Source organism: Lissotriton vulgaris, chromosome 10, assembly GCF_964263255.1.
Source record: "Lissotriton vulgaris chromosome 10, aLisVul1.2, whole genome shotgun sequence".
Lineage (NCBI taxonomy): Eukaryota > Metazoa > Chordata > Amphibia > Caudata > Salamandridae > Lissotriton > Lissotriton vulgaris.
In genome coordinates, this window is record NC_141698.1 from 503,390,369 (window position 1) to 503,415,676 (window position 25,308).

At 45.2% G+C, this 25,308-nt stretch overlaps 1 protein-coding gene across 1 annotated transcript in view; it reads right to left on the reverse strand.

Annotated features, from left to right (window-relative positions):
* Positions 1 to 25,308, reverse strand: part of ERCC4 (ERCC excision repair 4, endonuclease catalytic subunit) — a 269,908-nt gene that overhangs the window by 143,170 nt on the left and 101,430 nt on the right. The window contains exons 3-5 of the mRNA XM_086941358.1: positions 6,341 to 6,536; positions 4,808 to 5,015; positions 2,141 to 2,321 (exon numbers count right to left, since the gene is read on the reverse strand). Of these exons, the coding sequence (XP_086797484.1) occupies positions 2,141 to 2,321; positions 4,808 to 5,015; positions 6,341 to 6,536 (585 nt within the window). The remainder of the gene's footprint in view (positions 1 to 2,140; positions 2,322 to 4,807; positions 5,016 to 6,340; positions 6,537 to 25,308) is intronic.

Consider the following 25,308-nt stretch of genomic DNA (forward strand, 5'->3'; position numbering starts at 1 on the left):
CCTGATCTGAGAACCTGTCACCAGGATAGGATGACAGCACTTAATCATCTAGGAGCTGTTCTGGTGCCATTCTTATTAATGACACCAACTGTGTTAGAGGCAGCATAAAACGCTACTGGCATCTGAGACAAATCAGTGGACACTATAGATGAGATCCCTATCATGAACAGTGATGACTAGGATAATATGATAGACTTTGTCCCAGGCAATGTAGATGCTAGTTATTTCGTCAAGGGAAACTTCTGCGTGAAGCCTTCGTCAATAGAGGTGGTTTGGTAATCGATAACATCTTTGTCAACAGAAGTGCCTTGCTTGTTGCCGATAATGACAACTTCCACAATGGTGACATTTTCTTAGTCGAGAAGGAAGATTCCATCAATGACTGAGCCATCTCTGGGTGCTGATTTGTCGATGACGATTGTTTCATCCGCCATGAGGAATGTTTATTCCCAGTAGACAGTCTGCTCTTCATTGCCAACTTAGTCTATGATGGGACGGCTGGCAACAATGAGACTTTCACTTTTGAAGCAATCGTGGACTGTGCCTCATTGTTCCTCTTTCCGTCACAGAAATATAATCCATTGTTACAGACAGAGGAGTTATACTTTGCCTTTCTTTTCGCTGAGGAAAATGCTGAAGTCAAAGGTGCAACCCCACCATAACCAGAAGTCTGACCTTGCAAGGCAGGCACAGAAGGTCTTTTGGTGGGAGATAGACTGAGTTCTGACACAGCCCCACTGAATGCTTCTCTTGATCTATTACCTTCCTGTTGTGCTTCATACACTTTACAAGCATTTTTTCTGAAGATGCATCTAGAGATCTGACATTGAGGAAGCAGAGAAGCTGCTGTCTCGGTCTTTCAAGGTTTTGGAACTACAAATTGCACATTAATTTCGATTTTGGGGTTTGTGACCAAATTTATATAGGCAATAAAAACATTTAGTTGTAGGTAATCTATGTAAACCTTATTGGCCCTACACATTCCACGTGGCTTGAGGAGTGTCAACGGCCCAGTGAATTCTGCCATGGTTTATTTCTTAAAATGAAGATGCCAAAATTGCACTTCAAGCTGTCAGGATGATTTAGTAGTCGAATGGTGACTCAGGCGGTTAATCAGATGAGTTCCTGTCAAATGTTCAGTAGGGAGAGCCGAGCAGAGCTCAAGGGATTGCCTGTTTCCTGAGCCAAGCAGTAGAAAATCTGGCAGTTGGGACTTCGTGGAACACCTGGAACCCAAAGGCCTTCCAACTAACTCTGGCTAGCGGTTGGGTCACAATGTGGATGGCCTAGAAATGGTTTACTGAACTTTGTGCATTTGTTTTGAATGCTAACTGCTGCCTTGGTATACTGCTGTACTAACATTGGCCACCAGAAGTGCCCCCCCTGATGTCAGGAGATAATTTAAGCATGAGTACCTATGAAAGAACCAATGCTGCAGAACAAGGATGACCTTGATGTAAACAGATGAATTGTTCTTTTATTGGTTTGGGCCAAGTGATGGTGAGATGAGATCCTGATCTGTCATGGCACGCCACAGAAGCACAAATTCTTGATTAGTGGATTTTAGGAATGGCAAGTGTAGAATCCCACAATTTATAAGGCCTGTAAATGCCCCAATAAAAATGAGAAGACCCTGGAACTGTAGATGAATAGTTCTAATTTCAGACACTGAGTCTGAAGTAGCTAATCTGGAAATGGTTTATGTAGCAACAAAGAACATGCATACGGAGTACAACTCGCGAGTTGAAATCTGAATCCTTTGATAAGCCACATGATGGTATAGACCACCAGTGTTTTTTATTTCAATGATTACGCGCATGTTGGCAGGTCATTTATTACATTTTACACTGATTCTATTTTTTTGGAATTAAAGGCATTCAAATCCCAGGATTGTTTGTCATCAATAATAGTCTCCGAATTGTCCTTCATATAATTACCATACATCCAAAACTGACATTTTCTATAGTTTAAATGATTGTTAATTAATACGTTTTTGTGCCATTAAATTTTAATTTAAGTCCATTATGTGCCGACGTCAGAAATTTGAATAAGATATAGAGATATAAAGCAACTAGTTGCAGTCACAAGTTAAAGCATTGATCAATACCAAAAATAGATTTCAAATAAAATCCACACATACCCGAATTTTTACCAAATGCCTTCTCACTTGCTTGCAGGGATTCCAGAAGGTTTAGAAAAGTTACAGCATCATACTGAGAGAGATACAGTAACAGGGTGCGCAGCACTTTCAAATCCTGCACCAAAGACTTTGTCTTGGCTCCCAGCTGGTGCCATATGGGATCTAAATAGTGACGAATGATCTGAAAGTTACAAGGAGAGAGTCGAAGGGGCTTAAAAAGGTACAGAACAGTCAAGCTTAACATTAAACCATAGGATACTAAACTAGCTGTTTTAGCCGCTATGCCAGAAAGGAAAATAGTAATGCAGTGGTACTTCAATGGATATCTGTACATCTTCTTTTTAAAGTACAACAGCATCACCACCATATACACATGCTAAGGGTACTGTGGAGACCTGAAAGCATTGTTAAACTTCTTTGAGAGCAGTATATCCAGTGGTTGGCAGAATCACTCCACGTACAATGCTTGTATTGTAGAATTTGACTAATTAGCCCCATCAGTATCACCTCCACTAGAAGACCATACTTAAGAATGCCATGCAAAGTAAACAGTAAAAACAGAGATTGACTTATAAATTGCTTAACCATATTTGGTTTTCAAATTGTATTCACAAATTACAACAAATTCATCTATGGTGGCAGGTTATTTTAAATCCACTTCTTTTTATTCCTCCCACTTAGGATCATTACTTAGCACACACTACTAAGCAGTAACAATGTGAAACAGTGGAGAGCATGGAGGAATGAATCTATTGCTGAAAAGGATTGGGAGGTAAAATGACCAATTTCTGCCTCTAGCCTTGAGTGAGACGATTCAAGTGTTACTATTTGCATAAGGGATAAGCCCATTTCAAGTGGCCAACCTAAATAATATGAGAATCATTTAACATTCTTGCTGTGCAAGACTTTGATACAGTCTTGAAGACGATTGCCAGGTCTTTATGGAAACCGATGCCTGCCATAGTTGACTTTTAAAAAGGTCTAGTGTGCTTTCTACTCTCTGAGCACATCCAGATCTATCTCACTAATCTTGTGAATTCTTTTGACTATGGGTAACCTCATGGTCTTGTCCCTGCTTTCAATATGCATACAATGCACAGTTGTTGTACTGTGTAAAATATGTAAGAGGATTGTGAAGGGTTGCCTCAGCAGTGTCCACTCCCATGTCAAAAAAAAGAGTCAAAAAAAGACATACACCGGGCCTGTGGCATATTGCTCAGGCCAAGCTCGGGTGGCGCGGGGTCAATACCCAACTTACTCCCTTGTGGGATATTAAACGTCTCGGTAAGCTTCGAAATACCAAGGGTTTCGATAAATGGGATGACATAGGCATCTCCACGGTGGGCGACCTATGGCACAACGGTGAAATGGTACCGTTTGGGAGTCTCCAGCAAGACTATGGACTGACAACTGTGGAACGATTTAGATATGTCCAGATTAGGCACGCCCTGATGACAGCGCTGCCTCCTGGCACGGAGATCCCAGAGGCTTTCCCCCTGGAAGATAGACTGCTCACAGAATATATACAGAAGAAAACCACCTCCCTCACCTATCACAAACTAGTAAAAAATATGCCGGATCCAACGGGCTCCCTGCGTGATAAGTGGTCCCTTGATGTGGGGGACCTTGATGAATCTGAGTGGCAGGAGGCACTGGCCTCTCCGAGAGAAGTGGGCATACCTTCTAGACTCCAGCTAGTGCAGCTTAAAATATTGCATCGCTCATAATACACCAGGCACACCCTTCATAAAATAGGTAGAGCACTCCACCCATTCTGTCTGCGTGGCTGTGGAGAAGCAGGCACATTTTTCCACACAATATGGGACTGCACTAGGATAACGGAGTATTGGAGACAGGTGATGAGAACGATCTCCCAGGTAGAAGGCGTTTCCCTAACACCGAACCCGAAACGATGCCTGGGAGCCAAATGACTTGAATCGCATGGATCAGGGTTGGGCTACTCTGAGTATCATGATTGCTAAGCGGAACATTGCCCAGAAATGGGGCGCGCCGGAGGTGCCTACCCTGGCTGTATGGGGGAGGGATGTGGACACTACCATGGTTGCCGAGAAAATCGGTATTTATTAATCGGGGATGCCCCAAAAAGTGGAGTAAGATCTGGGGAAAGTGGAATGCATATAGGGGTGACATTTGCGATCCCCCGCCGGACCAAGAGGATGAAGTCTCGGATGTGGATTAAAAAGGTGGGGGAGGCGGGTCCACGAGGGGACATTGAATATACTGATGTACCAAGGCGATGTGCTGTGCCCGTGATGTTGGATATGCATTTGTGTGCTGTAGAACAAAATGTTTTTACTATGATATGTACCATGGCTGGTTTTCTCTTTGATGTTTATGACAATCAAAATAAAAATATTGTTTTTTTGGTTTTTTTTTTAAATAGACATCGCACGTTGCAGTTAGCAAGCCAATGAGGTTTAAACGAGAACAGGAGTTAAACTTTCTAAAATGTCAAGCCATTCTAAAGTCCACCTTGCCTATCTACATTTCCCGATCGGTCTCCTTTTTATAACCAGAATTTCTATTGGGTTACAAATGAAAAAAAACACAAATTAGGTGCATCAGCTATAGGATTATGGCATAAAGTTATTGTTTACTCGTTTGCATTTTTTCAGTTGGACAATTACACGAGTGACGAAAGCATACCTTGTCAAATGACCTTCCAATTGCATTCTCCAAAGACAGATCCTCCACTTCAAGTGCTGGATTGTAGCGCTTAAGTTCTTTAAGACATGCATTCATTATGTCCAGTATCGAGGACTGGATGGCAAGCATGGAAGGAGTCATGGAAATGTGCAGCTCTACTACTTCAGGCTTATGTTTCTCTAAAGACGAGTTTATTGCAGCATGAAACCTAGACATAGAAAGGAAAAAAACATTTATTTTCGATGTATATACAGACAATATGCAGAATTAAACGTGACAAATTAACAATCTGAAATACATACACACATCTAAATATGCGCATACAAAGGTCGCCTGATTTGTGCAAGGTCATGACCATGTTCTTTCTGATGGCACACATTGCCACATTTCCACTCATTCCTCAATTCTTGGCGATGCCTGTGGATTGTTCACTGGCCCAAGGTAGAAAGGAAGGGTGAGAAGGAAAGGAGGGAGGGTAGGGACGATTTATTGTCAGACACACATATGTGTACAAGAATCGATATTTATAGTAGTCCTGGTGCTCCATGATCCTTAACCTCAGTCCAAGCTCCTTGCAGTTTCTCTGCAAAAGTTGGAAATCTCTGTGGAAGTCAAAACTCTAAGCTCAGATTCCATAGACTGCTTCTTTGACAGTGTTCTACGTACCAATCTCTGCAGTTTCCCCCCTTGATCATTTCTATGTACATAGATATATAAACTTTCAGGCAGGCCCTCCATCTGCCTGCAACGCTAATGTAAAAAGTTCAATGGTTTGAGTGTGTGATGGTTTCCGTGCACTGTTCCAACTAGACAATTCTCTGTCATCCACACGAGATTGCCTTCTCCAAAGGATCAGGGGTGTGCTTTTAGTTTCCCTCCCTACTCAGGCCTTCCTCTTTACTCACCCTTTCTTACTCTCCTAAAGCACATATTGGAATGGCAGAAGATGCCTAGAACAGGAAAGTGAGGGTGTGCCTGGTGACCACAGGGGGACAATGCTGACTGAGGAAAGCACAATGAATGACATTTTGAAGGGTTGCAAGTTCAATGCAGATTATTTTGGTAAATGTGCTCTGAGAATGTGCAATTTGGGTTTGTGAGCATGAAAAGTGAGACTACGAAACACAATTCAGGATGCTTGAGCATGTCCAGATGATGTTTTAGGAGATTGGTTGAGGATGTGCAGAGGTGGACTCAGGCTGTTGACTGAGTATAGACCGAGGATGTGCTGAGCCACTGCTGAAGTGCAGAAAAATAGTCAAATATCAGTTTTATCAACCAAATGACTAGGAAGTAGAGTGACCAATAAAAACACACATCTATGCATAATCATCTACTTATCCATTTTGGTACAGTATCAGCACCAAGTGAGACAGTAGACAGGAAAATACACTGCAACTGAACAAGATAACTAGCTAGCCATCAACTAATCCGATCGAAAACCCCCAGAGTAATATAGTTGATTTGTTTTAATTCAAGCATTAATTCAGGGTAGACAACCAATTCTTTTTTTTAAAGGCAGAGTTACCTTACCTAGGCCACAAATACAGTTTCCTGACAAAAAGATTTCTCATCACTCGCTCCACTTGACAGAACCCAGCACTGAAAGCAACTGCATGGTCAGTGAAGGCTTTAATGAAGCCCTGCTTGTTCTTCTGTCGATAGAGGCGTAGAATAAAGGACTCTTGGCAGGACTCGATGATTTTATGTGCACTGTATACAAGAATGCCTGCAAATGGGAGGAAACCAGAGTCTTTAACAGATGGAAAGATTCCTTGAACATATTTATGGTAGTCATTATGCAAGTTTATTTTTAGAGAACATACGTAAGTGCAACGTAAGATCTCAACATTTTCTAAATGGCAACTTTAAGCTCATGCTTTTAGTACACATTTCTGCCGTTTTTGTAGAAAGTCGGTCCAGACCCCACCTCTTTGAAATATTTTCGATACAAGAAAAATCAATGAGAAACATGATTACTCATAGTTCACCTTATTTGCATCACTACTACCTCTTCTGGGTCATCAGGAGACCAGTCTGAGAAAACATGTTTTTACCCAGTAAATAAAATAAACATTTCTACATCACATCTTAAGACACCATTTTATCTATCAATTTCGAATATATAAATATATATATCCTCTCTCTCTCTCTCTCCTCTCTCTTTTATCCTTTTATGACAAATAGGACCGCAATACTGGTTCAGGCACTATTTATTACTTCAACCTGAAACCACACCTGCTGCTAAAAAGCCATCCCTCGCATACTCAAAATAGGTTTTTAAAATAAAGTGTTTAGACATCCTTTGGGATCACCCTGACACTCTCCAAGCACACCTAGAGTCACTCGCAGTTTGCTGGAAAAAGTTCGTGAAATGACGTCAAAGATACAGGAAAGTCAAAAAACACTTTTCCTATGGAAACATGGTAAGACCTTAACTACCTACTGGCAACCACCAGTAGGTAATGCATGTATGCGTATGAGTGTGTGTGTAAAAATAAATATCTCTGTCAAACGACTCATTCCATGAAAAATCCGGTCAAATCACTCATTCCACGAATGAGTGATTTGACAGGATTTTTTCCATGCACGAAGTGTAAGGCATGTCAAAACAGCCATAAAACATTGACATATGATGTACCTGGATTCAACAGACCAAGACCAATAACAAAGTTCTTAACATGCAATTCATTTTACTGTATTTACTGTTGTATATGCCTGTGCAAACTTATGTATATACGCAGGGCTATTCACCAAACGAAGCATAGGATTCTGGAGAATTCACGGGCAATAAAAAAGAATGACCAAACCTACCCAGTCACAAGACACTTTGCTCTACATCATCGGAGCGATAGAAACCTATTACGGGTTTTCTGCTTAGATCATGTCCGCCTAATGAGAGAGGCGGAAATAAGAGTAATGAGACTGCGTAGACTGGAATTGAGGTAAATTGTTGATTCGCAAATGAAGGTGCCTCTAGGTCTGAACACAGAAGAGGAATTAATTTCTAACAAATTCTCCAAAGAAAATAGTTTGATTTTTGAATTCTTTGGGTTAATAGCACTTATTCAAGATCTGGATGAGCTATCATTCAGTTTAACAGTTGATAATATTTTCAGATTTACACAATTCATTGCGCTATAAAGCTCTGTATGAGCGTATGTACCTTTCCTAGAGGATTAAAACCATTTATCCATCTCAGTACTGAACAGGACATCAGTTAATTGTGAATTTTCATAATCCATAATTTTCATTTTATAGAGATACATTTTTCCAAAACGCAATTCATAGGTACCACAAAAAATAAAATCAAACATTTTGCTAAAAATGAAGAGGACTTCTGAGCCAGTGCGCCATCCCAGTTTAAATTATCCTAGGTGTATTGCCAATTCTACATCTCCAACAGTTGTGTAAAATGTCATGGTTTGTATGCATTTGCATGAGAAGTAAGAATATCATGATGCTCAAAGATGGCACCTCGTTTTACACAGCATTGGTCTCCTTTCTAAATGCAAGTCTGTTTACTATGTTGTTGTACTAAGACGTAACAGGACATCCAAATTACTGTTGTAAATATAAGCACAGTGTTATAGTTGGCTTGTGTGTCTTCACTGCTGCTCAGCTGGTGTGAGTCTTGCAATGCTTGATGACATCATGGAATCTTTGGTGCCTGGCTTGTGTGTGGAGTGGCAGTTGATGGCAGACAGGCTGAGCGGCAGGGAGACTGCTCCTGGTGGGGTTTTGTTACATTCTACTTTATTACCTGCAACTTAACTTGGAACTAATCTTCATTAAATCCAGCATTTTATATGTACCTGACTCAAGGACTTTTAATTATTACACACGGTAATGCTGCAAACACACTGACAGTCGAAAAAAGGCGCAAGCCAAAAGGTGTCCTGTTTGTTTTGTGACTCATTGAATAAATAGAGTCTTTCTCCTCTCATATGAGTGCGGTCTCTTCATTTTTTGAAGTTCTGAGCTTGTTATGAATCTATGGACTCACCGCCACGATCCCTGCCCGACGCTGAGTGATCAGGACAGACAGAAAGACAGACAGACAGACAGACAGACAGACAGACAGACAGACAGACAGACAGACAGACAGACAGACAGACAGACAGACAGACAGACAGACAGACAGACAGACAGAGAGACAGAGAGAGAGACACACACATATATATATATACACACACACATATATATATATATATATATATATATATACACACACACACATACATATACACACATAAAATATACACAAACACACACACAGTTGGGATAATCACTTGACTGTCCAGTGCGATGACAAGAACTCAAGACTAAATTAAGGTAGTGCTCTCACTGAAGTTCTATTTTATCCAAAATCTCACTGAGCGAGTTAGGCTTCAACTTTACATCTACTGTATCACCTCCTATTTCAGCTACTTGCAATATACTTAACTGTACTGCAATAACAGTCGTTTCTTTTTCCATTTTTTGTTTTACTTCGATTTCCTTTTGCTATAGATTACGATTACATAATAACATTGCTTAGCAATGATTTTTAAATGGTGATTAGGAGCAACTCAAAAGATCAGCTGGGATATAACCAGCAAACTAATAAGGGTAGATCGATATTGCTGTACAATATTATTGACTCAAAAACATAGTTTAGCAAATGCGCTCTGTTTGGCGTTTGTATTAAACATGCATAATTTCAATTAAAACAAGCTTTGACATAACCAATAGGTCTCGCATTTGGGACCTTATAAGTGTTTAGCCATGCAACGATTGGTGTTGTTGCACCAAGGATATTCTGCTGCATAACTAAATACTTATAGGGTCGAAAAAGCGAGACCTATTGGCTATGCCAATGCTGGTTTGTTTTTTGTTGCCGTTTTGTTTAAGCTGCCAGATCTACAATAGCTGGACATGGTTTTTGTTAACAGTTCTTTGCATCAAATGAACTTGTTTTCATTGTTCTGAATGTTGTATCCATTCTGGTTGTAGGAAGTAGTCATTCCCGGGGGTGTGGGGCTGCCTAGCTGTGGGCATGAGCCGAACTTTGCAAATGAGAAAAAGCCTGGTGCAGGCGCAATTTACAAGTGTGGAGTGAGTGAGCCCCAGGCAGCATGACCTACTCACACAGGAGTTCATGCACTGCACCTGCATACTCAGCATGGTTTAAGGAAACTCGACCCACTCCCTCCCAGGCATCGAACACATATTTACCAAGAAACTCTGAGAAAAGCCTGCCTGCTGCACTGACGCCTGGTGGTGTGTGTGTGCCTGGTGAAAGCGTGCACTGAAGGCTGGTGGTGTGTGTGCCTGGTGGAAGCGTGCACAGACGGCTGGTGGAAGCGTGCACAGACGGCTGGTGGAAGCGTGCACAGACGGCTGGTGGAAGCGTGCACAGACGGCTGGTGGAAGCGTGCACAGACGGCTGGTGGAAGCGTGCACAGACGGCTGGTGGAAGCGTGCACAGACGGCTGGTGGAAGCGTGCACAGACGGCTGGTGGAAGCGTGCACAGACGGCTGGTGGTGTGTGACGGCTGGTAGTGTGTGTGCCCGGTGAAAGCGTGCACTGAAGGCTGGAGGTGTGTGTGCCTGGTGGAAGCATGCACTGACGGCTGGTGGTGTGCGTGTGCCTGGTGGAAGTGTGCACTGACGGCTGGTGGTGTGTGTGCCTGGTGGAAGCGTGCACTGATAGCTGGTGGTGTGTGTGCCTGGTGGAAGCGTGCAATGACGGCTGGTGATGTGTGTGCCTGGTGGAAGCGTGCACTGACGGCTGGTGGTGTGTGCGCCAGCTGGAAGCGTGCACTGACGGCTTGTGGTGTGTGTGCCAGCTGGAAGCGTGCACTGACGGCTGGTGGAAGCATGCACTGACGACTGGTGGAATCATGCACTGACGGCTGGTGGAAGCATGCACTGACGGCTGGTGGTGTGTGTGCCTGGTGAAAGCGTGCACTGACGGCTGGTGGTGTGTGCCTGGTGGAAGCAGGAGCATACACAGTGATAGAAGATCTGAATGAAGCTGACCAGGAGGGAGGGGGGAAAGGGAGGGAGTTAGTGCAAGCAGAGGAGCCCGATTACAGCAATAAAAACACAGATGGCAGCTGTGCACGTGCACAAGCTTGTGAACACAAGCTGAAGGCCAGCAAAAGCCTCTGGTGGCACTTTTAAAAGCCACTTACTAAATGTCTCGAAGAGACAGCGCATGCGCTGTCTCAGGCGAGACCTAAAAAAGTATAAGAAGACATATTTTCCAAGTATAAAGGTATGATGCGCTAACTGCTGAAATTAATGCGCATTTCCAAGAGCAGCTAGTCTAATTTCTTGCTGCCCCTGAAACATGATTTTCTGAAGACCAGTTATCTGTCTCATTTTAGAATTTAGTGCGGCATAGTGTCTGCCAGCCAATGGTTTTGGTACAGCCTGGTAAAGCGGATAATTTAGGTTACAAAACACCCAGGTGAAAGGAATGTTAAAGCATTTTGCAGTTTTGCTTTTTGTTTAACAAGCAACTTTTAAAAACTATTCAATAAATTAAAAGCTGCACAGCGATTCTTTAATCTCTAACCAGAAAGTCTGCTGGGCGACACACACACTGCATAAACACAACCATGGTATCTGCCTAAGCATTAAGCTCGGATTACAAAAGAAAATGCCTACAATAAAAGAATTCACATTTTTCATAGGGATTCTTGTACATAAAAGCACAAAGATCGGAGGGGCGTGGCCTAACAGTGCATGGAGTAGGACGTGCTCTGAGAGGTCTCCGTGACACCGCTGCCTATTAAAGCCATATCTACAGCATCGGGGCATCGGTGTGCCCCTGTCGAGGGCACCATATACACTTAAGGCAGTTAACAGCTTGGGGACGCCTCATCCCCCGATTGAGCTCCCTAGTTGATCTCCACGACAGAGCCAACTACGGAACCACAGCCACCATCTTGAGAACCACTACGGAGCCATTGAGCGGGGCGCGCCCTAGAGGCCCCACTGTCCAGCATAGGCGGGCTGCTTTGTCGCGGCAGACTGTGGGAGGCAAAGCGACCGAGGCCACACCATCAGTGGAGCGCGCCGGGGCCTGGCAGTGGCCCTAGGCAGAGTAAGGGGCCTTTCCTCTGAGGGACTACAGAGCGGTGAGGAGTGGGGTCTTCAGTGAGAAGCAATCCCAGCGCCCCTGAGAGATCACCAGCTGACGGCACTGGAGCACTGCGTCGGGTAGGCGGTCCCAGCCTGGGAGAGGTGCCTGACTCCGAGACCATCATCATGAAAGGTAGGAGACCTGCGGCCTAAGCTGTTATCGGCAATGGACTGGGCCCGCCGCACACTTAGGCACTACCAGGAGAAAACATTGGCTGGGATAGACGGGCGATTGGAGCCCCCCTGCCTTCTGACCGGAATCAGCTTTTAAATGCTTACCGGGCTGATCTGAAGGCCAAGCGGCCTATGAGAGGCCTACACAGCTATTTGCGCTCAGACTAGACCCACATTGTGCATTTAAATAAATCTAGGAGGAGTCATCGGTAGGGGTGGATGGGCGATTGGAGCCCTGCCTGATAATCAACATCAGGTCTTGGACGCTTGCTGGGCCGTCCTGAAGGCCCAGCCATAACCTGCTGATTCCAAAAAAGCTAGTGATCCTGATGATAAAGGCCCTATTGAACATCGCCCCACGGGGTCCGGTTGAGGATATCGCTAGGTGCTGAGCGGGTGTTTGGCATTGCGGGCGTAAGACCTTTTTTCCGATCAGCGCTCATCTTTACCACTTCTCCGATCAGCGCTCAGCTAAGTAATCTGTATCTCAGTTTCCTTTGCTAATTGTGTTTCCATTTCTCTACATCCTTTCCCAGGGTGTGCCATTGTCGCCACCACCCCCCTCCCGAGACCCATGGGGTGTGGATTTTTTAATTAACAAGTGAGAATTTCGCCATCTTTATTTTAATTTTATTTTTATTCTAATAAAACGTTTGATTAGAGCTAACTTTGTTTCATATCAACACCGGCCCTCCATTTGGGCACATTGATCGCAAAAGCACGAGTGATGTGATAGTATTCATCCTGCCAGCCAGCGATCGTGTTCTCTTTCCTCAATGCATGCCCAGAGACTGCCTGGCTCCCAGGACACCGTTTCAGGCACTAAGATAACATTATTTTTCACCATGGGCACGCATTTTGACTAGCCCAAGCACAGAATATTGAGATCGGTGTTTGCAAAATACGCTCCAGTCCTAACATTAATACTATTTCTGTTGTCTTCTTTGTGCGTTTGTCATTTCCTTTCAGACCACAGGTTCCTCACATTTTGAAGGAACCATCACTTTTTCTGGTTTGTTGTTTTTTGCACTTAATTTTACACCTAACTTTTTAACTTTCACGTCCTCTGGAAAGGGTGGGCCTTAGCGCGCCCACACCACCGAGGTACACAGCTACATGGTCCTGATGAAAGCCCAGTAAAATCAATACACATAAGGGCAGAAACATGTCGACCCCACTCTAAGTGGAAAATACCCAACACATTAGTTGGTAAATTTCCCGACACATACATTTTAACTAATGCCTGGCTAACCACAGAATAAAGTTTTTTGTCTGGTACAGCTTATTGGCATTTTTTAAACTCACTCTTTTTTTCACGAAAAACCAGCTTCGCAGTAATCTGGCTTTGCAGCACACTAGGGAGGCACTTGGCTTCTCCTGGTGGGCCCGATGATGAAGCATGTCACCACCCAGGGTGGGGAGTGAGGGCTTCTGAAGAAATCCCTAAGTGACTCTCTCATAGGTTGATTTCATATCTTTCTTCTCAATCCTGTGCTTTGCGCAAATTTTTCTCTGATGACACTCTTTTGTTGTTTATAATAATTACCTGGGGGACTGAGTGTCTCCCGTCTCTTCCCTCTCTCTCTAGTTGTTGTATTTGTATTAGAAGATCAACATATTGAACTCCAGATAAAGCAGGAGGATTTGGAAATAGAAGCAGAAGAAACAACCTACGAATCAGAGGCATCCCTAAAGGAGCGGAGGGCCCAGACAGCATGGCATTTACAGCAGAATGGCTCCACGAAATTAGTGGTGATGATATCCCCACTTGCTCTAGATAGGGCACATCGAGTAACCACAGCCCCTGGAAGCCCGGAATTTGTGCCAGACATCCATACAAGGGAACATTTCTTCACAGAAAATGAAGCAATATTGAAGGCCTCAGAACTAACACTATCCAACTCTATCAAGACATCGCCCCAGTAACGTTGCGATGGCGTAGGGACTTTAAGCCAATCACAGACATACTACATGATCTGAACATTAAATATAAATAGGGTCATCCCTTTGCCTTAATTTTCACCTGGGAAGGCAAATGCCGAGCAATGCGTTCCTTGCAGGAAGCCAAACAACTCTTGCATCTCTCTATGCCTTCTAGGGAGGCCAGCCCCTCTCCAAAGCACCCCTCACCTGGGCAACCTGCATGCCTGGAGTAGTCAACGGTGCTCAGGCCGCGACGGAAGACCAGAGATAGGTAATAGTCCTCCGCCCAAACCAAGCAAGACATCATACAACACCTCTGAACCATGGAAGGCTGAAGTCACCCACCTCTTCTTCAGTAGCCTCTGAATAACATTACATACCCACCGGAAATACTCGAACTATGCGTTCCCTGCATATCCTGAACAAGCCATGAGCTTAGCGCACCCGCTATAAGTATGGAGGGACAATACCTAGAACTTGTTCATCTATGAACAACTATACAGGAGAAATCAGCATTTAAACTCCGACAGCTTCTACTGTCCGCAGACTAATCCTATCCCAGAATCCAGCAAGGAATACAAGATAGAACGAAATGAGGGGTACTCTCTCTCTTGCCCAGGCACAGGCTTGCAGCGGGAGATGGGACCTTCGAATTAAGACATATCCTTCCTTTTTAGCCCGCCCTCACCAATTCTACCCCTAAGAGAGTGACATCTTTGGAATGACCCGTGCTCCGGCATGAAAGCCATTCTTGGACTGGAATGGAGCTTGTTGGCCCTGTGGGCCTCTTACTGTTAGTGATTTCCTTCTTTACCATCCCTACTCTTCCCTTTTCCATTGTAACCGGGGGTGTGGGTGGAACACAAATCTGACACGGGCTGCCCCCATGACTGGAAATATACAATATGTGGGACTTAGAGGCTCTTATCTGCTGCAATGGATCCTGGCTTTTACTCTCACAGACCCATTCAGACCTTCCCCCTTCCCTTGATAACATTAAACCATCTTTACGACTGACAACCTCGGGAGGGAGGCGGCCGCCACTTGGGATCTACCCCCCTACATAGAGCAACCCTACATCTCTAGCAACTACACCCCACTCCAATTATGGGCACCACTCGTGTCAAAATCCTCTCCCTAAATGTAGAAGGCCTCAACGCCCTCAATAGAAGGAGCCGGATCTGGTCCCAATTTGCTCCATCAAGACCCGGATATAATATTTCTACATCTCCGCCAATCGGATACGCATTGTATGACCCATCCCAGGGACCCAATACAATACTGGGCATCCTCCCCAACGAAGCCTGCTGGGGTAGCAATACTGTGCAAGGTAGGGTTAGATCGAGGTAAACCACAGGTAATAAAAGTCAGGAAGGGTCGGTACATCAAAATTGACATCCAACATGGGACCAACCTCTTATCCTTTTCAATATATATGCACCCAACCAAGCGCAGGACCTCTTTCTTAGAAATTTACTGAGAGACCAAGTGATGCATGAAGGGAGACAATTAATACTAGGAGGTGATTTCAACTTGGTATAGGACCCAGACCTGGACCGTAGCACTAGCTCTTTTCAGGGAATCTGGGGCGAGGTCTGCTGCATCGAAGCAAGCCCTTACTGGCCTAGGCCTTATAGATGCTTGGCTTCCCACTCTCCAGACGCACAAGACTACTCCTACTACTCTCACGTACACCGCTCATATTCCTGCATAGATTATTTCTTCCTCTCCCATTCACTTGCATGGGACATAACATCTATCTCTATGTCCGACATCTCCATCTCAGATCACGCCCACCTAGAGTTACTACCGCAAAAATACACAAACCCAACCCACCCTAACCCTCAATGGTGACTATACACCCCCAATATACTGCACGATCCTGTAGACGTGGCAGAATTGCGAACAGCGATCTCAGCCTATTTTACATCCAATAACCTCCCTGAAACCCCCCGCCCTGTAATATGGGACGCCTTCAAGGCAACCACCAGGGGCGTCATTAAGTCCATTGCGATAGCACGCAGTCGAGAAGCTCAATTGGTAGTGGCTAATTTGGCTAGCGACATAAAAGCTTTTGGAGAAATTGGACGATTCAGCATCCTCTCAAGCCTACAAATGATGCCTTGCTATGCATCGGGGTCAATTGAGAGCACACAGGACAAACTGGGCAGAACGAACATTGCTGGCACTGAAACAAAGGTATTATGATGGGGGGGACAAAGTAGGGTCCATCCTGGTGCACAGGTTGTGGCGGAAGGAGACAAAGGTACACGTTAGTGTCAAAATCGCAGAAGACACCTGGGCCATAACTGAACAGGATAAGCTTAAAGCCTTTCACACCTTCCACTCTGCCCTATATGATAAAGACCTCTCACCCCTTCACTAAGTGCCCTTGGACCCCCTTAGACAAAACACTAACAAACTCTTTGAGGCGCCAATCACACTAGAAAAGCTCCATCGAGCTTGAAGGATTTGCCAGTCGGTAAAACACCAGGACCAGATGGACTGCCGGAGCATTTCTAATTCATGTTCCTTCCGCAAATACAGGACAAATTATTGCGACTAATTCATTCACAAACATTACCTGCCCCATCACCCACAATGGCCATGGCAGAAATAGCACTCATTCCCAAACCTGGCAAGGACCATACTCTAAGCTCATCTTACTGCCCTATTGCACTCCTTAACACGGACGCTAAACTTTATACAAAAATCCTGGCCAATCACCTAGAGCCTTATCGCCCAGGCTTGATTGACCCTGATCAAGTTGGATTTATTCGACAAAGCCAAGGGGCAGACAATGTGTGTCGGCTAGCTCACTTGGTATAAAAATCTCATTGCTGGGGTATCCCAGCCTGCCTCCTATCGCTGGATGCTGAAAAAGCATTCAAAATCGGGTGGACTGGGACTTCCTACGGGCGGCCCTCCAGAAGATAGGACTGGGGCCTACAATGGTCTCCAGAAGGATGGTGGCATACGCTTCTCCCCAATCGAATGTTAGGATAAATGGTCTGTTCATGCAACCGATACACATACACAGGGGCGCCAGAGAGGGTGCCCACTCTCCCCCCCTGTGTTTTTTGCTCGTGCGGTAGAGCCATTAGACATAGCCATTCGACAATCAGGAGATATTAGCGGTATCCCTTTTGGGGGTACCGAACACAAGATAGCATTGTTTGCAGATTATCTCCTACTCACCTTGTCGGAACCCAAAACCTCATTGCTGGCTCTGATAATCTTAATATCATTCAAAGCCGCCTCTGGACTCAAAATTAGCCTTGCTACATCCTGGTCACTGAACTTGATAATCCCCAACGAACATATTTTGGAACTGCAATCTCTCACCCCTTCCAATGGACAACACACTTGATAGAAAATATCGGGGTTAATCTAACCTCCACAATGACTACATGGACGGAGGCAAACTGGCTGGACTATAGGAGGGCAGTGCTCGAGGATTTACAAACTTGGAGGTTGCTACCACTTTCATGGCAGGGATGGCTAAATTCAATTAAAATGTCTGTTTTAACAAAAATATATCTATTTCAAACGCTTGAAATGAGACCAAACCAACTTCATATGGGGTAGAAAGCGCCCGAGATTTCCAAACAATCTCCTCATGTTACCTCGAGAGATGACTAGCATGTCCAAATTTCTTAGAGTATTATTGGGCATCACACCTCCGATACGTCTCGGAATGAGTAGTTTGCGAGAGTGAAGTACTGGCCTTCATATGGATTGGGCTGTGGCCTGCAGACCACTGTGGGACCTAGCCTGGCTTCCACTGGTATCTCAACGGTGTAGCACGTACATAGCCCCCCTCCCCCCTCCCTGAAGACAGTGCTAGAAATCTGGGACAAGGTCGCAGTTTCCTGGGGCCCTCACCACCTTTCCCTCACCCAATACACTATGGGCACATTACCCGAATTTCCCGGCTTTGCAACCGCACTCTTTCTTGACGGGGACTGAAGGGGAGCGCCATATAATCAGATCTTTTTGAAGTAGACAAGTTTAAAACAATTGAACAGTGTAAGAAAGAATTTCACCTATCTGAAGAAGCCAGACTACAATATTTCCAGCTCCAACACTGGCTACACACACCATTGAACACCCAAGGGGCGGCCCAGTCTTTTACCCTCTTTGAGACGCTAGTGTGCTCATATAATGGGGTCATGGGGCTTGATCACTCCACCCGATCAAACTGCACACATACCAGACGCAATAGCAAACAGATAGCACAGATTAGGTCACCCCAAAGCGATGGGAGCAGCTATAGCGAGACACAATGAAAATATTTAAAAGCATGAGACAGTGGGAAACCACATATAAACTTATGACAAGATGGTACTATACACCCTCAAAGCTTACATAAAATGTTCCCCATCCAACTGCTGGCATTGTCAACACGGATTGGAGACTTCTTGCACATATGGTGGTCGTGCCCATTACTGGCTCTCTATTGGAAGGAAGTACTAAGTCATCCTAGGAATTAAGCCCTTAGCGCTTCTTGCCATGACCCACGCAGACTGGCGCCTTACGTCACATATGCTCGGAAATGCCAAACAGTTAATAGCCCTCTATTGGAAAAAAGCGACTACACTACCCATCGCCATGTGGTTCACCCGCTTATGGCACACTATGGAAATGGAACTCCTCACGTCCCAGATAACACACACTAAACCTAAATGTACATGCACATGGCAACTTCTAATAGATAATTTTTCCAAATTAACATATATACATGCTTCACTCCACCTAAACTTCGAGCTCTGAAATTATTCGAGGACACCCCACCAATCCAGTACACGGATACCTCGCATGAGACATACCAGCGAAACACTGCAGGGAGCCCGTTACCTAGCCCTTAGATTTAGAAGGGCAAACTTGGGATCCCTCCACTGGAAGAACCCCACACCCACTCTCCTCTTCCCTGAACTTTTCCTCTTTCTTGTTACTTCTTTTTTCTGTTTACTGTTACAACAGTTATCGGTTGACAGCATGATATAATTGAATGCATTAAATTAGGACTATAAGCAATTCGATGCACAGGAATGATGTAGACACCAACCTTATGTAAACTTCTGAAGCCAGCGTTGTGTTATACCAAATCTTGTTTAATGCTCATATACAGTGGGAAACATCATTAACAACGAAGGCATTACTACGCGTAACGTTTACAACGAGGCACTTACCACGTAAACGTCTTTTCAACGCGTATGCCTACATAAAAGCTAAATTCGTCCTATTTTTGTTGCAGAGCCAGCAAAGTAGCACAACGCCTCACAACAGGAAAGCGCTGGGGAGGGGGATGTCTACAACCCTAGAGAGCACAGATTTTAATTTAAAAAAGTTGCACTCTTTCTAACACCATCCTCACATTCGATTCACTTCCCTGCCTCGGGGGGAGGGGGGGGACGGGACGACGACGATGTGGCCTAACAGCCAGAGCTGCCGACTTTGGGCCTGGGGAACCAGGTTCGAGTCTCGGCGTCAGCTCAAAATCTTGTGACTCAAAGTCACTCAATCTCCCTGGGCCTACCAAAAATAAATGTGTCCTTATGTAACGTGATTGGTGCTCATGTAAAGCGCTTCGATACCTTCGGGTTGAATTCGCGCTATAGACAAATGCAAAAAAAGTAATCTTACTTTAAAATAGCTGAAGAATACGGCAACATCTCCCTTGAGCTCTATGCATTTCACATGGACAATTGGTTAATCCGGCGGGAGTGGGGGACCTATCCACAAAGTAGGTCAGGTGCTTTTGTGGGGGAAACAGAAAATCAGTGAATGGGAAAAGATAATGTGTGTTAAGAGGGAAAGAGCAGGTCAATGGAAGAGAGTTCCCTGGGGGTGGGAGGGAGAGTAAGTAGATGATGTGGCAGGAGAACGGGTGCCATAGGAGGAAAGGGGCTGGAGTACATTTCGGGAGGGGCAACACAAGGAATGCCAACGGGGAAGGAGGAGAAAAATAACGGGTGACCGGACAAAGGGGAGGGCAGATAAAGGGGTGCCATGAAGGAGAGGGGAACTGGTGCCATAGGAAGCTAGATGAACAGATGCCAAAGGAGATTGGGGACTTTACATACAAGCTGAATCCTGGTTCTCCGGCAGTCTTTTTCTCATTGCTGTGCCAGCACCATGAGCAGGGCCGGTCCTAGCCATGGGCGGTATGGGCAGCTGCCCAGGGCCTCGCGCTCAGGGGGGCCACTCCGGCGCCGCCTGCCCCGCAGTTGCGGGAATAATAAATGATGATGGCCTGGGGAAAAGCGCTGCGCAGTGAGCACAGCACAGTGCATTCTTCTGTCCGTCCAATAATATCGAGAGTGTGTGTGTTTCTCAGGGGGGGGACCGCTGCGGAGCCCGCTGCGGGCCCCCTGAGAAACACACACTGCGCAGCGCTTTTCCCCAGGCCATCATTTTTTGTTTTTGTGAAAATGTCTTTATTGTGCTAATGCATAGTACAGGAGGCTGCAACAGAAGAAGCGGGATAAAGGAAGATACAAAGAGAGTAGGAGAGAAGGTGAGATGTATGTTAAAAGGCTATTGATGGAGGTGAAAGTAGGGGGATGAGAAGGGCAGAGAAAAAGATGTATAAACTAAATAAGGCAAATGGTAAAGTGAGAGAATAAGACATGGATGGAAAATAGTGATGTTGAGAGAGGGGAAGAGAAAAGCAATAAGAAAGGGAAGGAAGCAGAATATGAGAGAGGGGTGTGTCAGAATGAGACCAGAATTAATAAGCAGACCGCTTGGGCCATATTATAGAAACTTTGGAGTGCTGCCAAAACAGTATATAATCATTTTGCACTGTTTTTGCTATGTATCTAATACAAATAGGCGAGTTTAGGTGGAGGAAGACAAAAGGAAATGATGAGAAAGTGGGCGGGATAGAAGAGTAGATTTTTTAGAGGGGTTTAACTGGCAGATTTAAAGTGTGAGGCAGGACAACAGAGCCAGAGGGGAAAGGTGGACAGTCGAGTCTGAGAGGTCACGTGTGTGTCTGCGAGTAAAAGAGAACGCGTGTGTTCAGAATAAAAAAAGAGACCAGTACTGGAAGTGGGAGAAAAAAAATGTACACAGGGATACCGTAAATAGGGGTAAGCATAAAAGGGGTGGGGGTCACAAGGGGCAGAGTCTGACTGTCACCGTATCCACTAAAAAAACCAGCAGCACCTAAATAAATTTGCAACAAGTACTAATATTTGCTCAGCCCCTGAGGGGTTGCAGCTCTGAACGCACAGTACACAGAAAGCAGTGCAGATAACCATGTCCTGGTACCTGCAAATTGCACCGGCGCAGGAAAAGGCAAGAAGAAAGTGGGAGAGGAATTCAGAGCGAAACGAATGAGGCAGGGACAAGAGATGTGGAAACGGAAATTCACAGCAAATGGATAGCAAGAGATGGAAACGGCACAATTGTCGATTTGGCGAGTACAAAGTAGAAGAATCAAGAGACCTCGATAAAGAAAGGTGGGGTATAAACAATGTGGTGATGGGGAGAGGGAATTCGAGAGGTTGAAGAGGAGACAGGAGAGTTGAGAGGGTGTTTGGAGAGTGGGTACATTTGGCGATGGTATGGGTGGCGGTATCAATGTGGAGGATAGAGATGGGAACGTGGAAAAAGGGGGCCTGGAAAGTGGACGAATGGGTGGAGACGGAGACAGACGTAGAGAGAGTGATAGAGAAACAAAAATCGGCAGAGAGAGAGAGAGAGAGGTGGACAGCAAATAAATGGTGGGGGAGCATGGGTGACTGGGACAGAGAGATTGAAAGAATGAGATTGGGGACCTCGAGCAGACAGAAGATGAATGGAAACGAGATGGAGCTGGAGGGAGAATATATAGAGATGTAGGCTGAGAGAAGGGACAGAGACACCGAATGGAGCAGGAAAAGTGGAATAATCCGCTGGAAGAAGCCACGCTAGAAACATTGCAGGCGATTTATTTAAGGCTGGGACCTCCGAAAGTGCTTCAGATCTATCGCACAGACATTAATTCATCCAACAAATGAAATGTGTACCCAGAGAAGTCGGAACAGGATCAGCGCTAGCGGAGACGTGCAGAGGATAGAGCTTCCAGGCGCTCGCTTGCTGCTGTTTTCTTGACCCTCTGGTTCCTTTGGAATTTGGGGGCATGTCCAACTAATCATTCAAGGAGACGGCAAGTGTTACACTCATGGATATTTGCTCACCTGTTTTCCATTCCCTCTACTTTTGTCCATGTTACTGATATCCACATTAGTTTGCTTCACTGATGCCAAATAACTAAGATCAAAAGTCCTGCGAAGTCACTTTCTGTGATGTCACTTGGAGGGGCCTCACATCTTCCCTTTCGCCCGGGGCCTCAGAAGGCCTAGGACCGGCACTGACCATGAGCTGCTGAGAGGCGGGGGGTTCAACTCCTCAGGGCACTCGCAGTGTTGCCAAAGGCCATGCGCCATAACATGGAGGAGAGGAAAACATCTCTTTCAAGTCAGGCACTCCCGGCATGACATGGAGAAATACTAAGTAGCTCCATTCACACCTGATAACTACATTAGACAGTTAAAAAGTGGCTCACACCTGGGGTGCCTGGAAGGTAAAACAACCCAATGCAGGGGCCAGAGGCTGGGAGTCTTGATGTATAGCTTTATTTTTTCATGTTTTGTTAGAAACCAGTTTCCATCACTGAAGGGGACTACTTTTCTCACGCATGCAGCGTGCTTGGTTAAACACTGTCACTCACAGCATGGAGGCCAATGGCTGAAGTGGGTTGACCCAGTGCACTACGGTGTATGCTATGGTGGTCATAGTAAAATGTGAATGAATCTGCAACAGACCAATTTAAGGAAGAGGGATGACAGAGAGAGCTTCTCTATGTATGCATTTATAAATATTTTTTCCTGGGGGAAAAAGTTTCAGGTAATGTAAGGCCTCAATATACGACAGATAAACACGCGTATTTATGTAATAATGTTTCCTATATTATTTATCATATATATCGGTCGTGTGGCCCACGAATTAAACACCATGCGCTCGGTGACTCAGATTACCAAGGCATGTTAGCCTTCAAATAACGTGACAATGTTACTGTGTCATTGCAAGAAATAATTGCGTATTATCGTTAGCTACTAGTAATGATTCAATGTTATTTGAACGGCAACACAAGTGAATGTAATAGCATGTACATTTTACTGGCCATCTCTACGCGTATCGATTATATTAAACGTAAAAAAAACTTGTCACTTCTAACACGCTTATTGAAAAAGAATTCAAGGTCGTCCTGTCGGCTCTTGCATTATACTGACATCTAGTGGAATTTTGAGTGGGTGGCAAGCTATATGGATTCTTCTTGGAAACCAAAATAACCTTATATCCCACATTAAATAATCTTTTGCATATTTGTTATGCCAGTAAAACGAGATCTGAAAGATGCTTAAAATATTTAACACAACAAGCAGATTTAATTGGCAAAGTAGTATCGCAGTACAAAATTATTAAGCTCTCAAAGCCTACAAGATACAGAAACGCTTAAAACTTACAGTTTAGAATTACTCATACCACGTAACAGAGTTGCCATAGAGTGAAGGATATAAAACACACAACCTTACGTAAGAAGTTGCAAAGACCTGCAACAAAGTGTAGTGTCATGTGAGTCTGTTATGATAGAACCCTTTTGGCTCCTGATGGACTCTGCAGAACTGTGACGTAAGCATTAGAGTAGTGAAGTAAATGCAGGTTTAGAATGTTGAATTTGCGGTTACAGGCAGAAGAATAAATCAATCAAGGTGTTTAAAGCACGCTACTCACCCGTGAGGGTCTCTAGGCACTAGGGGGGGCAGAGGGGGGGCTGCAGCTCCAAGTCATCCGAAAAGCCAGGTCTTGAGGCTCTTCCTGAAAGTGTGCAGAGTAGGGGAGTGTCTGACGTTGAGTGGGAGCTCGTTCCAGGCTTTGGCTGCGGAGTAGGAGAAGGCTCTTACACCCGCTCTGGTTATGCGAATGCGAATGCACAGCGTGTCTGCTAGGGAAAGGTCTGAGGAGCAGAGGTTTTTTTTTGGGTACGTGGAAGGAGACTTTCGTTGAGGTATTTGGGTTCAGTGTTGTGGAGGGATTTGTAGGCATGGGTGAATAGCTTGAAGGTTACTCTCTCCTCGACAGGGAGCCAGTGGAGGTCTTGCAGGTGTTGGGTGATGTGCTCATGTTGTGGATGCAGAAGGACGAGTCTGGCTGCGGTGTTCTGGATGGTTTGGAGTTTGTGTAACAGGGATTTGTTGATTTCAGCCTAGAGGGCATTTCCATAGTCCAGTCTGCTTGTTATGAGTGCGCGGGTGAGGGTCTTTCTGGCTTCGGGGGAAATTCACTTGAAGGTCATGCAAAGGATGCAGAAGATGTTAAAGCAGGTGGAGGGGAAGGCGTTTAACTGTCGGGTCATGGTGAGGGAGGAGTCGAGAGTGATGCAGAGGTTCCAGGCGTGGTCCGTGGGGGTTGCAGAGGGCAGTGGGCCACCAGGAATTGTCCCAAGCTGAGGGGATGGGTCCATGGATGAGGACTACGGGCTTCTCCCGAGTTGAGTTTCAGACAGCTGCTGCTCATCCAAGCTGCAACGTATTTCATTCCTTCTTGGAAGCGGAGTCTGGTGGTTTCCGGGTCCTTCGTGAAGGAGAGGATGAGCTAGGTGTCGTCAGCATAAGATATTATGCCGAGTCCATGCTTTCCGACGATAGCAGTGAGGGGGGCCATGTAGATGTTGAAGAGCATGGGACTGAGTGATGATGCTTGGGGTACTCCGCAGGTGGTTTCTGTGGGTTCGGACAGGAAAGACAGGAGTCTGATCCTTTGGGTTCTGCCGGCGAGGAAGGAGCGGATCCAGTCAAGGGCGGTTCCCTGTATGCCGGCATTGTGGAGTCTGGCTGGGAGAGTGCGGTAGGAGACGGTGTCAAAAGCTGCTAAGAAGTCCAGTAAGATGAGGGCAACTGTGTGACCTTGGTTGAAGAGCGTGCGGATGTCGTACGTGGCAGCAAGGAGGGCGGTCTCGGTGCTGTGGTTACTGCGGAATCTGGATTGGGAGGAGTCGAGGAGAGAGATGGGTTGGTAGTTCTGCAGGTCCATCAGGTCTGAGGAGGGTTTCTTGAGGAGGGGCTTTACTTCTGCAATAAACATGTGTAATACTAAGCTTCGTGTGTGGCGTAGTCATTGGTGAGTACCAGGGTTAGGGAGGACGCTACAACTGGTGACGAGGTAGGGGATAAGTAACACGAAGATAGACAATGCTTTCCTAGAGTTTGCAATGGTCT